This window comes from Myotis yumanensis, unplaced genomic scaffold, assembly GCF_028538775.1.
Source record: "Myotis yumanensis isolate MYYU_CA2020_CCGP unplaced genomic scaffold, mMyoYum1.0.hap1 SCAF_22, whole genome shotgun sequence".
NCBI lineage: Eukaryota > Metazoa > Chordata > Mammalia > Chiroptera > Vespertilionidae > Myotis > Myotis yumanensis.
In genome coordinates, this window is record NW_027223773.1 from 4,438,163 (window position 1) to 4,451,851 (window position 13,689).

Here is a 13,689-nt window from a genome sequence, read left to right on the forward strand (position 1 = left end):
AACTTCAATTAAAATTAGCTATGCAGTAATTCTCATTTTACAAAACATGGAAATAAATTTTAAACCATAAAATTCTTGATGATTTTTAACCAGTCTACACAACGTATTATTAGATTTGATGAATATAGGCAAAGTGAAAATAAGCAGCTATATACAATGGCAAAAATCTAGTAAGAAATGCAATTACAGCATTTAAATATAACCACTGAATAATATAATATAAGAAATACTAGAGGCCCAGTGCACAAAGTTTGTGCACTGGTAGGGTCCCTAGCAGCTGCTGGCTGCCGGCCAGGTACTTCCTCCCTTCGCCTGGCCAGCCCCGCCCCCGGTTGAACTCCCAGATGAACTCACAACCAAGGGGACAATTTGCATACTATGCTTTTATTATATAGGGTAACTATTATTATGGTATGAGAAATGCCAAATCAAAATTACTTTGATTCCTGTTTCTACCATCCTCAGGAACTAACATTTTATTTAGAGGCAAAAGCCAGACTATAGCAATAGCTGCTGATATAGTTCTTTCACACTTTAAATAATATTAAGCTGAAAAAAAGAAAAAGAAAACTATGATAACAAAAGACACGTGGGTTTACAAAACACAATGTCATAGAAAGCTAAGTATAACTTTAAAGGCAATTTTTAAAAAATATCCTTTTTAAAAATGTATTATTGAAAGTATTACAGACGTCCCCTTTCTCCCCCCTTGACCTCCACTCGAACCTATCCCCCTTCACCACACTACTGTGTCCATGGCTATGCTTATATGCACACAAATTCGTTGGTTAATCTCTACCCACCAACCCACCCCAACCTAAGAAAACGTAATCTCCAAAAATACTATCAGTTTTTTTAATTAACAATTTATTTCAAGATTACCCTTACCTTGTTTTAAAACAGCATCAGGCTTTGGTGCAGTATCACTAGTAATTTCATGGACATCCTTTCTTGGTACTGAAGTACTGTATTATTTTTTTCAATTTTAAAGAAAAAGCAAACACAAAAATACAACAGAAATTAATTAAGAGCCTAATTACACACCACAGAAAGCTACTGAAAATATGGGAATACTGACATTTACACAAGGGTGCAAGTTACAGATAAAATGTTAATACATGTAATCATCTACAAAAGGACCCCACCTTTAATAGAGACATTTTATAAACAAGGTATTCTCAAATTATCAAGGGCCCCTGGCTAAAAGCAATGAAATGCTAAATGAAAAGTACTTAAATACTAAAAATAACAACAGATAAAAATGTTTGGGTGGCAGAATGCATCAATCCAATAAATAAGAAGTCAAACAATAAGAACCTGCCATTATCTTGGAATAATCATAGGAAATTACTAAATTTAATACTGGAAGAAAATGTACTAGTTTATACTGTGAATGTTCTTTTAACAAAATTTTAACTGGATTTTAGACTAAAGTCCTCAACTATAAAGAGGGATCAGATATAAGCATCTATAAGAGGTTCTACCATATATGTCATATATATTTCCTGTTTGACACTGATCAACGATTATTCATCTTTCCTGCATTTGGTTAGTTTCAGTCAAACCACAAAGCCTGAAAACTATTCCAAATACAAGTTTCAGCTTGCCTATTTCTTTTAAGCTTTTATTTTTAAAATCTCATATACAAAAGTAGACCAAATAGTGCAATGACCTCCCACATATCCATCACCCAACTACAATAATCATTAACTCATCATCACTGCTTCATTTATACCCCTACCTACTCCCTCCTACCTGAGCTCGATTATTTTGAAGCAAATCCCAGACATATAATTTCATTATGGAGCTTCAAAATTCTTTTAAAAAATATAATCATACCATTATCACACATTTAAAAACTAGTAATTTCTTAATATCATCAAACCAGTATTCAATTTCAGTGTTCAAATTTCTCTCATTATCTCCATTTAGTTAACATGGTTTTCATAGATTGTTTTTAAAAATCACTTTTTAGAACTTGAAAACCCAAACACCAATCTTAAAATATGATCATCCTTTGAAGATATAGTCATCCTTTAAGGCAGAGTATAAAAGATATGGCTTTTCTGGTCACACAATTCTTAAAGGGGAAAAAAAAATAGAAATTTGTAACTCAGTTCTAAGAAAGTTCTACATAAAAAATATCTTTCTTAACACTTAAGAGTCCTAATTAAACATTCAAGAACCATAAATGTATCCACTAGTATATCAATCAAGGGTTAGATATGGAAGATATATCAAATTTGCCTCAACAAATCACCAGCTATTACACAGGCATAATTGACAAATCAGACAATACTGAGAGTGTAGTTTGCAAAGACCATCATGAACAAGGAAAGACATACTACTACACTTACTAGTAACATGAAAAATCATCATACTTTGAAACTTTCTGAATGGCTAAAAGTAAAAAGTAAAAGGGTAATGTCACTGGAAATAACCTTATCATTTACCATTCTAATGTGGAAAAACAGCATATTTTTCATAACAAGTGAGTTATACTTACAATTTGCCATCCTTGAAAGATCGAACAAGAATATTATCTTTCTTCACAGCAATTTCATCACTACAATCAGGACAAACCACCTTTATAAAAAAAGGGTGAAATTATGGTTAGTAAATACACATTTACGGATAGTTACATTAGAACAAATTATTTAAATCCTTTTAGAAAGAAGTTTTTCAGCTTAGTTTAAAAACTAAATTTAATTTTAGGGCAAACAGGTACACACATGTGGACACAGTCACCCGTAATTTTCAATTTATATCCTACATCTTCCCAGGCCTACGGCTCCCCCACTGCCTCTGGCACAGGCTCGGGCTGCGAGCAGAAGCGTGGCTCTGACTAGACTGAAGCTGGAGACCGCGTCCTATCAGAAGTGGAGAGCGGAATGGAGGGGAGCTAGCGTCTTAGCGAGGGTCTGCACCCCGGTAAGAGAAGGGCAGGCCCCAAAATGGGATCAGGTATTAAAACCTTCATCAGGACAGTCTCCATCCTTAAAAAAAGCTAGGGACGGGGTTTTATATTATTTACCGTTAAATATGTATTTAAAACACATTACATTTCTTTGTAATACTACCCACTCTAAAAAGTAAACACTTCAAAGTGGGTACCTTTCTGGAGTCCGTGTAAGATTTCCTACTAACATTAAAAGATTTCTTTTATTTGAAATAGCTTCAGCTGTTATTTAGTGAGGATAAAGCATGTTTTCCCAAAGGCAGTGCCAATGTAAGAGGTCTATGAATTTTGCCTTTCTTAAATGACTTCAAGAGTTCTTTGTACTCGGAGGCAATTTTGAAAGTTAATCTTTCTCTGAACGAAATGATGCTAAAACGATTTCCCCATTTTGTACCTATGAAAAACACTAAGACAAGCAGCTGTGGTTTTTTCATGAACTTATGTAGTTGAAAATGAAACTCGTTTCATTGAAGTTACTCACCAATGCAGGAAAACATAGTGCTTTCTTTTTATCCAAACTAACGTAATCTACACAAACAACTTTGCCTAGCAGCTCATCAATCTGCTTCCTGTCGTCCTCATCTTCATCACTGGAGGATGAAGAAGACTCTTCCTCTGGTCTAGGGAAAGAAACAGTAAGAAATGTCACTTATCTTCACCAAGAAGAAGCAGACCAAGTTGATAAATACAGACATTCTAGAAATCTTTCCCCATTTCCTAATGTCCACAGAACGGCTCATTTAAAAATTAAGTTCCTTAATTTCTAAAGAATACCAACATAAAAGGAATATCACTAGAGAAAAACACATCATTTTCCTAAAGATATTTCCCATTTATTTAGTGCTATTTTAAACAATTAAGGGAAAGTTCAGAACAGACTAACATTGGTCCCCAAATTCTCAAAAAGCTGAAGGCCCCATATAAAATACCCCCATGCTATACATAGTAAAATATATTAGATCCTACATTCAGATTAAAGGAGTTATAGACAGAATTTTACACTCTCAGTACAAAGCTAATTTTACAAGAAGGCAGGCAGATCTTTATTACTGGGGGTCAGGGGAGAGAGAGGAGACAATCTGGTAAGAGATCATCACTGTTATTCTCAATATCAAATATGCACAAATATTCATAAAATGCACAATATGATTCTTTTGTATTGTGAAAAATTCCTTCCAGTTACATTGTATATTGAACTAGTAAATTAGAAAGACGTTAGAAAAGGGATCTAAAACCGTCTATTTGATATTAGACAAAAGTTGAGTAAAAATACTACTAAAAAGGAAAAAAGAAACACAAAACAAAACAAAAAATTCTGCTGAATCTGCTTCAGAGAAAGCCCACAATCAGGTTGTGGGCTCGATCCCTAGTAAGGGGATCCTTTCATTCCTGTGTTCCTTAAAGTAGTTACTTATTGTATCTGCAGCCAATTTCCCCAATTTTTAATAAGGATAAAACTAATACCTATTTTCATGGGTTTGCTGTAATATGAGAGCTATGCTCACCCAATTTCTGTCTCCAAAGCATAGTCACAATTAGAATGCTGCCCCGTTCCATTTTGACTACAGTATCCCCATACATGTAGGGAGTAATAAGAGGTAGATACCCAGCTGCTAAGGCTGGCTGAACATGGAGAACCTCAAGGACCCATGCTAAGGAGTCTGAAATTACTATTAGATCTAAAATTACTATTAGATTCAGTTAGCATTTTGAAATTACAATTTAAAATTAGTGACTATTAGAGCAACACTAGGAGAAATGAATTCAGGTTTAACTAACAGTTATGAAAATGGACTTACATATGATTAGATCTTCTTCCTCTATTTGTTTTCTTCCCTATGACTGGAGTGCCAAAATGTTCAGGGTTGGTGAGTGGGAGCTGGTCTAGAGTCTGTGGGTAAGAACATAAACCCAGAAAAAGTTATTACATTGCAAGTCTAGTGATTTAATAAATAATATTAAATGTCCCCCCAAAAAACACTGTTCTAAATAGTGACTAGAAAAAAAATTATGGTTGTGCCCCTCTGGGCATTAATTTTTATTGACTGGGGAGGGGGTCTAGAGACTATAGCACTATTTATAACCATACGTCCATTTAAAAATTCTGAGTAACAAGCTACAGATTTACAAAACATTGTGAACTTTCCCTTCTTAGTAACTGAGTAACACATTTTAATTTTAGAGCATGGATTTGGTACTAGAAAGTGCTGGTTTAAGAACCAGCTCTAACCATGTTTCATTATCTGTAAGTAAAAGAAAATAATGGTTTCTACTTCATAATGTAAATGTAATAATGTATGTAAAGCTCTTGAGAAATGCTTTATATTTCCCTAAGAAATATAAGCACTTCATTTATTCATTCAACGAACATTTATTCAGTTCCTACTCTGTGCCAGGCACTGTTCTAGGCACTGCGAACCAAGCGGCAAACAAGACACAAAATCCCTGCCCTCCTGACACTTTCCAATGAGAAAGGCAGACAATAACAGACCAATAGTCAAGCACATACACATATTTTAAAGTCGGCGAACAATATGTGCTATAAAGGAAATGAAACCAACCTAAAACAATTAAGAGGGATGAGAGGGACAATTTTAGAAAGGGCAGCCAGGCAAGGCTCCTTTAAGGAGGCTGCAATCATGTCAGCTGCTAGCAATGGTAGTTCTGGATGCTTGTATAACTACATTATTTCCATGATGATGGGGTTCAAGTGGGTTACAAATCAGACCTCTCTTTCCTATAATCATTTACAAGACAAAAAAGAATACTCAAACACAAAGCCTCAAGCAGGCTTCACAGATTGTATTATAATGGTATTATGTTTTGATGAATTTTCCTAATTAACATGTGAGTTGATTTGAGAAAGCAAACTCTGCTCCCCCCAATACAAACTATCAGGAGACGTTCATCTGTTAAATGGTCACTTACTTCACTTTCAGCAAAATGTCTCTCTCCTTTCAGGCACAGCGAGGACCGTCTCAGCGTCTTCTCATCTCCATCATCAAAAACTAGGAGAGGAGGTAAAAACGGAAACTGCTGAAGCGTTTTTCAAAGATTAACAAGATAATATAAATTATTTAATTTTCCGAGCGGAAATAGAGCTATTTATTGTTTTAAAGGATTACATTCAAACTTCAGGTCACATTTTATGTTTTCTAATAAACAACTTCAAACATTGAGTATCTTTTCCAATTTCTAGCAAAAAAGAAACAATGGACCTTAAATGAAAAAACCTTCTTCCCTCAAACAGAAAACACCAAATAAAAATGTTAGCATTGCAGCATGAAACTATTTAAACGCTATTAACCCTTCTCAAGGTGGTAAAGGAAAAGCAAGATTTCCTGCTGGTAAAAACCTACAGATTTAGCTAAGAAACAGAGAGTGTACAAACTGATATATGCAGACTGCCATTAAAGAATTACTCTATTTTTATTTAAAGCAGGGTTTCTCAATCACAGCTCTACTAACATTTGGACCAGATAATTCTCTTCCATTGTGGGGGGAGCTGTCCTGTGCACTGTAGATATTGAACAGCAACCTTGGCCACTAGATGCCATCAGCACCCCCCTCCCAGCTGTGATAACCAAAAATATCTCCAGGCATTGCCAAATGTTCCCTGAGTGATGAACTTGCTCCCAGTTGAAAACTACTCATTTAAAGTACTAAAATGCCCCACCAAATTTACTGTAAGTTTATATATACACAGAATATACGTATATTTTGTGACATAGTAAAGATATGAGTAAAACAATGAGAAAAGTACTTGCAAACTAAAGCAGCAAATATTCAGAATATAAAAAGAACTCACAAACTAAAAATAATAAGGAAGAGATAACACCCGGCCGGTGTGACTCAACAAGATAAATATACTTAAATGTACACTTAAAAATGGTTAGAATGGCCCTGGCCGGGTGGCTCAGTTGCTTGGAGCATCGTCCCATACACCAAACGGTTGCAGATTCAATACTTGGTCAGGGCTAATATGGGAGGCAACCAATCGATGTTTCTTTCTCTCTCTCTCTCCTTCCTCTCTCTAAAATCAATAAACATATCCTAGGCTGATGATAAAAAAAAAATGGTTAAGATGGAAAAAGAAATTTCTCTGAGATACACTTTGAAATGAAAAAAAGCTAGAAATCCAATGCTATAATATGCATAACTAAATAATTTCAAATAATATGTTATGCACATATTAATAAAACAAATTTTTTAATCTGGAAAGATAACCATTAACAGTTATATCATCTATGGCACTGGGGAGAAAGTAAATCAAGGAAACTTTGCTTTGGTTGTATTATCTTTGAAAAAACTTCTTTAAAAGATGGATTCCCTTGCCCTAACCGGTTTGGCTCAGTGGATAGAGCATCGGCCTGAGGACTCAAGGATCCCGGGTTTGATTCCGGTCAAGGGCATGTACCTTGGTTGCGGGCACATCCCCAGTGGGGAGTGTGCAGGAGGCAGCTGATCGATGTTTCTCTCTCATCGATGTTTCTAACTCTCTATCCCTCTCCCTTCCTCGCTGTAAAAAATCAATAGAATATATTTAGAAAAAAAAAAAAGGATTCCCTTACCTACAGTATACCAACTCGCGTCTGTTAATTTATTGATGACAGCTTCCTGATATGTACCATCGAGATTCTTCACTTCCACAATAGCTCCAACCTAAAGTATTTTTAAAAGTTAGAAAAACTTTTTAGAAGGTAAGTGAACAAACCAAAAACTGGTTTTATTTATTTTTTTAATTGAGTGCACGGTAGAAAGAATAAAATTACTGATTTGTGTTGCCGTTACCAGCAGTTTTACCACTACTGTTTCTGTACCATCAGTGAAAGTGTCAACATAGTAAAAAGACGAATACTATATAAGAATTATTATGAAAACAGTTGTGCCCGTTTTCCCTTAAAAGGGTCTTAGGAACCCCCAGGAGTCCTCAGATCTCACTTTGAGAACTGGAACCACCATCTGTGAAACTGACTGTCCGTGCCCCATATAACCACTCCTCTTTGAAGGCGGTGGAGGAAGGGGAGGAAAATTAAGGAATAGGCTCTGAAGTCTCCTTAAGAGTTAAAATGTAACACTAATGACAATCATTTAAAAGTTTCCATTTGAGGCCTGACCAGTTTGGCTCAGTGGATAGGGCGTCGGCCTGCGGACTCAAGGGTCCCGGGTTCGATTCCAGTCAAGGGCATGTACCTTGGTTGCAGGCACATCCCCAGTGGGGAGTGTGCAGGAGGCAGCTGATCGATGTTTCTCTCTCATCAATGTTTCTAACTCCCTATCCCTCTCCCTTCCTCCCTGTAAAAAATCAATAAAATATATATTTTTTTAAAAAGTTCCCATTTGATCAAGAAAATATTGAGTTATATTTACATGGTCTTTAAAACTGCAGCAAACTTAAAACTTCTACACAGGAAAAGAAACTATCAAGAAAATGAAAACGCAACCTACTGAATGGGAAAAGTATTTGAAAATCATTAATCTGATAAAGTGTTAATATCTAAAATATATAAAGAACTCATCCAATTCAATATCAAAACAAACTATCTGATTAGAAAAATGAGCAGAGTGTCGAGCCAGTGTTGCTCAGTGGATGAGCGTCCACTTATGAACCAGGAGGTCAGGGTTCAATTCCCAGTCAGGGTTCAATTCCCAGCCACATGCCCAGGTGGCGGGCTCCATCCCCAGTAAGGGGGTGTGCAGGAGGCAGCCGATCCATGATTCTCACTCATCATTTTCTCTATTAATCTATTTAGAGAGCAATACATATTTATCAATTCAACAACAAGATAGTCAATGAATTAAAAAGAAATGACCGGGTATAATCTTAATCGTTTACCACTGAAGCATCGGAATTAATAATGAATAAATAAATGAATTACCTTTAGTGGGCCCTTTATGTGGTCATCCTGAACTTCCACTGTTGAAGAATCATGCCTAAATGTTACCTAGAGATTATGAATTTAATTAGACACATGCACACACACAACACCAAGTCTATAGTAAGGTGGCCTTCAGCATACTGCCCTGACCGAGTGGCTCAGTGGGTTCAAATGTCATTGTATAACCAAAAGGTGGTGGGTTTGATTCCCTGTCAGGGCACATACCTAGGTTATGGGTTTGATCCCCGGTAGGGGTTTCTGTGGGAGGCAGCCGACTGATGTTTCTCTCTCACATCAGTGTTTCTCTCTATCTCTTTTTCCTCTCTTTAAAATCAGTAAAAACCATATTCTGCCCTGCTTGGTGTGGCTCCGTTGGTTGGAGCGTCATCCCATGCAGCAAAAGATGGCAGGTTCCATCCCCAGTTGGGGTGCATGCAAAGGCAGCCAATCAATGTTTCTCTCTAACACAGATGTTTCTTTCTTCCTTCCCCCCTCTCTCTAAATCAATTTTTTAAAAAATCCTTGGGTTTATATTATATAAACCCAATATGTGTATATATTAATATATATATATGTGTGTGTGTATATATTAATATATATGTGTATATATTACACATATATGTGTATATATTAATATATATATATGTATATATATATATATATACCATCTATATTAATCTAACTTCATTCCAATTAAAATACTTCTAAATCACAAATAATGATTTTTTTCCAGGTATTTTCATAGCCCTTACTCCTAGAAACTAAACTCCTCTTGCAGGAGAAAGTTATTAAATATACTCACCCAAGTTTAAATAGTAAATACTGGACATATAATTTATGAAATCTACATAGACTGTACCTTGACTTTGACAAGTCTCTTTGCTGTCTTGATCTTGGCTTCACAGAAGGCTCCTCTGTACTTAGCACTCACATCAGTGCCCACTGTCAGATAGGGAGGCTCATCCAGGGCCTAAAAATGCAAACCAATTAGATTTAAACTCTGATTCTTCCCACAGTCAGACCTCAGAATGGCAGAGCAAATCTTGTTATAGCTATAAAAGCTGTGGTAACTGACTATGTATTTGTTAACAAGTACAATCTGTAAAATACACTAATTTAAAGGTAACTACAATATATATATCAAAGTCTACTTAAATGTACTAAATGTATATGAATATGATATAAAGGTGTCTTTTTCTATTAAAATACACATGGTTCATAATATGAATTTGCTCAATCACAAATATATACCATTCCTTCACACCCCCTCCATCCACCATCCATTCAAATATCTATTTACTACATGACCATGAAAAAGCAGATTCTTAAAGCTCAAAGTCAGAGAAAATTTCTTCTTATAGGCTGTATCTTTACAAGCACCCAAATTCAGAATACCTAGACAACTTTTAGACAGAATGGCATAAAAGGGGCAGGAGGAATTACATGTATCCAAACTACAAAATCCAATCTGGGAAGCTTCCAATAAAACTTAGTCAAAATGTCTCCAATGCTTTAAGGCATGGGTTCACTGTTTGTTTATCCGTCAACCTTAACTAGTATGTTAGGTTCCCCACTTGTTGATTTAGTTTTTAACAGTCCTAATGTAGCTGCTCTGACTTTTTACAATCAGGTATACTTTTACATAGGATCTGTATTTCTAAGGAATTCTGCTTATATTAATCAAGTCCAGAGCCAAAGAAAGATTATGTAAGTAGCTGTTCCCAAAGTGTTTCACGAGAAATACTAATATCCCAAGAAGCTCCACCAAAAAAAAAAAAAAAGGAAGGAAAATTTGGGAAAACTGGTTCACTGAATGAATTCCCACTCTGCCTCATCATTTCCCAATCTGGTTTGTCCAAAGAACCCCTTATTTTTTCTTCCTATTAACGTCTATTACCTTCCCATTAACATCTATTACCATTACATTCCATAAAAAGTTAAGTGGGAAAATAAAGTTATACAGCAACAAATAATGCAAAAATCATTTTCATTTGGATCTTAAAGAAAATTCACTCCTAACAGTTGTGGCTAGCATCTCCAAAAACATATTTATTTATTTATTTTTTAATTCTAATGCTATGTGCCTGGCTGGTGTGGCTCAGTAAATTGTTTGTCCCCTGGACCAAGAGGTTCGGGGTTTGATTCCCAATCAGGGCACATGCCTGGGTTTTGATCTCGATCCTCAGTAGCGGGCATGCAGGAGACAGCAGATCAATGTGTCTCTCAGTGATGTTTCTCTCTCTCTCTCCCTTCCTCTCTATCTAAAAGTCAATAAAAATGTATTTTTTAAAATTATAATGCTATGTAACAAAAGTGCCCATATTTATATCAAATAATTGTAATAACTTTTTTTAAAGGTGGAGGTATTACATAAACTAAGACAAGAGTGGTTGTCCCTCTCTCTAAAATCAATAAAAACATAAAATAAAATAAAAACACATAAACAGCAGATGCCAGTATAATTGTGTATACGTATGAGGGGGTGTATAAATATTATCCCATAGTTAATTCAGAAATAATCATGTTGCATTCTATAGCAAGAGGTTAAGAGTTGGTGGGATGCTCCATAAGGAAGTGTACCACAACCCTTTAGACTGCAGCGGTTCTCAACCTGTGGGTCAAGACCCCTTTGGTGGTCGAACGACCCTTTCACAGGGGTAGCCTAAGACCATCCTGCATATCAGATATTTACATGACGATTCATCACAGTAGCAACATGACAGTTATGAAGTAGCAACGAAAATAATTTTATGGTTGGGGGTCACCACATGAGGAACTGTACTTAAAGGGCCAGAAGGTTGAGAACCACTGCTTTAGAGTGACAGAAAGATAACCAAGGCTATCCACCTATTCTGAGGCTATTGTACTTTGGTCCAACACAGAGAGACACAAAGAACTGTGAGCCGATCAATTAAGACTCTTTTGACCAACACCCACCCTGATAGGTAGAACATGTATACAAACAACCAAAAACAAAACAAAAAAAACCTCTTACCTTCTCTTTTTGCTCTGCTTCTCTGATTTTGGTCAATAATATAGACCATCTCAGAGGCTAAAATAAAATGTTTTATGTAACACCTCCATGCCAAGAGGAAATTAAACTACTAAATTACCATCCCTTTGTTTAGCAAACAGAACAGTTTCCTAGTTGTCAAGGCAACAGCTACCTCACAGTTATCAGCACTGCTTAAACAATTATTTTTCTAGTCAATCTACCAAATGCCCTCCCTGGCTCCTAAAAAACACTGAATTCCCTGAGAACACTAAAAAGGATAAGCGATTTTAAAATTAGCTATTGGTGAATACTAATCCTTCAAGAAGCCAAAATGCCAAGGAAACATGTTAAGTGCCCAAATGAATCAACAGTAATCTCCATTGTGCCCTGGGCTTCAGTACACCAACACATAAAATGCTTTAAAAAAGAGAATAGCTGAATCAATTCTCCAAGTGGCTGACTAATGTTGACATTACCTAGAAAATATTCAGTTATTCAAGATGTATTTTTTTAAAGCAAAACATGCTAGATGAGATTTTATTGAGATAGGTTCTTAAAAAGAGTAAGCATTCAACCTACTTATTAGGCGGTGCCAATGCAGCCAGGAGAATCAGGAAACAAAAGTACTAAATTTGATGCTAAAACCTCCAGTAAATAAATGTATTTAAACATACAGATAAATCTATAAAAGCAACTTTTTGTCTATGACAATCTCAAAGAGGCATTAAAAACTACAATGGAGATAATTCCAACAGATGAATGAATGAAAACTACTCAGGGTTGGCAGGGCCCCAGCACTCATTCACGGCCCCCCCCCCCCCCCCCATCACCATCTAGACCAGCTTCATCAGGTGACTAAATGCCACATCAGAAGAGTGATCTGAGCTAGAGGAGAAAAGTTTGTTTTTGCCCTACGTAAATAAACAGGGCTAGAAGTGGATGCTTACCCAGAAAATAACTATAGTGGTTCACCTAATCCAATAACAACCCCCTAGGCTTGGAAGCAAAATTTACTTTTCCCTTGAAAGAATCCTACCTAGGCAAGCCAGCAGCAAATTAGAAGCAAGGACAAGTATTTCGTAGAACCCTCAGCAACAGGAAGGGCTACGATAAAGGTTTGAAATGAGAGCAACCAGTTCTTGGAATAAAGAAATCTGGTTTTCACCTTACATTAAACATTTTGTTTTAAAGGGTTCCATTAAGACAAAAATAACAGGTTTTACTCTTAATCTGAAAATTACAACCCCCCCCCCCCCACACACACACACACACACACACACGCTTCTAAATCCCTTTAAGTTAAAAGAAACAAACAGCCTGGCCAGTTTTGCTCAGTGGATAGAGCATCAGCCTTCCAACTGAAGGGTCCCAGGTTCAATTCTAGTCAAAGGCACATCCAGAATTGCAGGTTTGATCCCCAGTAGGGGGCATGCAGGAGGCAGCCAATCAATGATTCTCATCATTGATGTTTCTATCTCTCTCTCCCTCTCCCTTCCTCTCTGAAATCAATATATATTTTTAAAAAGAAACAAAAAAATTAGAAAAACAAAACTTGTCACTATATCAACTTGAAAGCCTAAATTCACAAGAGTTTACACATTCTTTCCATAGAATAACAATAACTCCAATTTATTGAGAATCTATTATGTAGTAGATCCTGTTATTACGTTTAGCCACTCCCAACAACCCCATGAGGTAAGTAGTAAAACCATTCCTCATTTTAGACAAGAATACCAGCCTTCTTAGAAAGTTTAAGAAAACTGCCCACAACCTGGTAAGCAGAGGCGTTCCAATCAAATCCTAAGCAGTCTTAATTAAAGATCCTTATTCTATCGGTTTATAGCAGGAGTGACAGA

The 13,689-nt window shown here is 36.1% G+C and overlaps 1 protein-coding gene across 6 annotated transcripts in view; it reads right to left on the reverse strand.

Annotated features, from left to right (window-relative positions):
* ARID4B (AT-rich interaction domain 4B) overlaps positions 1-13,689 on the reverse strand; it is a 59,095-nt gene that overhangs the window by 33,878 nt on the left and 11,528 nt on the right. For all 6 annotated transcript variants that reach the window (XR_011469346.1, XR_011469347.1, XM_070401346.1 and 3 more), the window contains exons 3-10: positions 9,698-9,808; positions 8,839-8,904; positions 7,531-7,621; positions 5,888-5,967; positions 4,759-4,850; positions 3,441-3,579; positions 2,507-2,586; positions 889-965 (exon numbers count right to left, since the gene is read on the reverse strand). Coding sequence is in view for 4 of the 6 variants with exons in the window: in XM_070401346.1 (XP_070257447.1) it covers positions 889-965; positions 2,507-2,586; positions 3,441-3,579; positions 4,759-4,850; positions 5,888-5,967; positions 7,531-7,621; positions 8,839-8,904; positions 9,698-9,808 (736 nt within the window). In the remaining 2 variants the exon portion in view is untranslated. The remainder of the gene's footprint in view (positions 1-888; positions 966-2,506; positions 2,587-3,440; positions 3,580-4,758; positions 4,851-5,887; positions 5,968-7,530; positions 7,622-8,838; positions 8,905-9,697; positions 9,809-13,689) is intronic.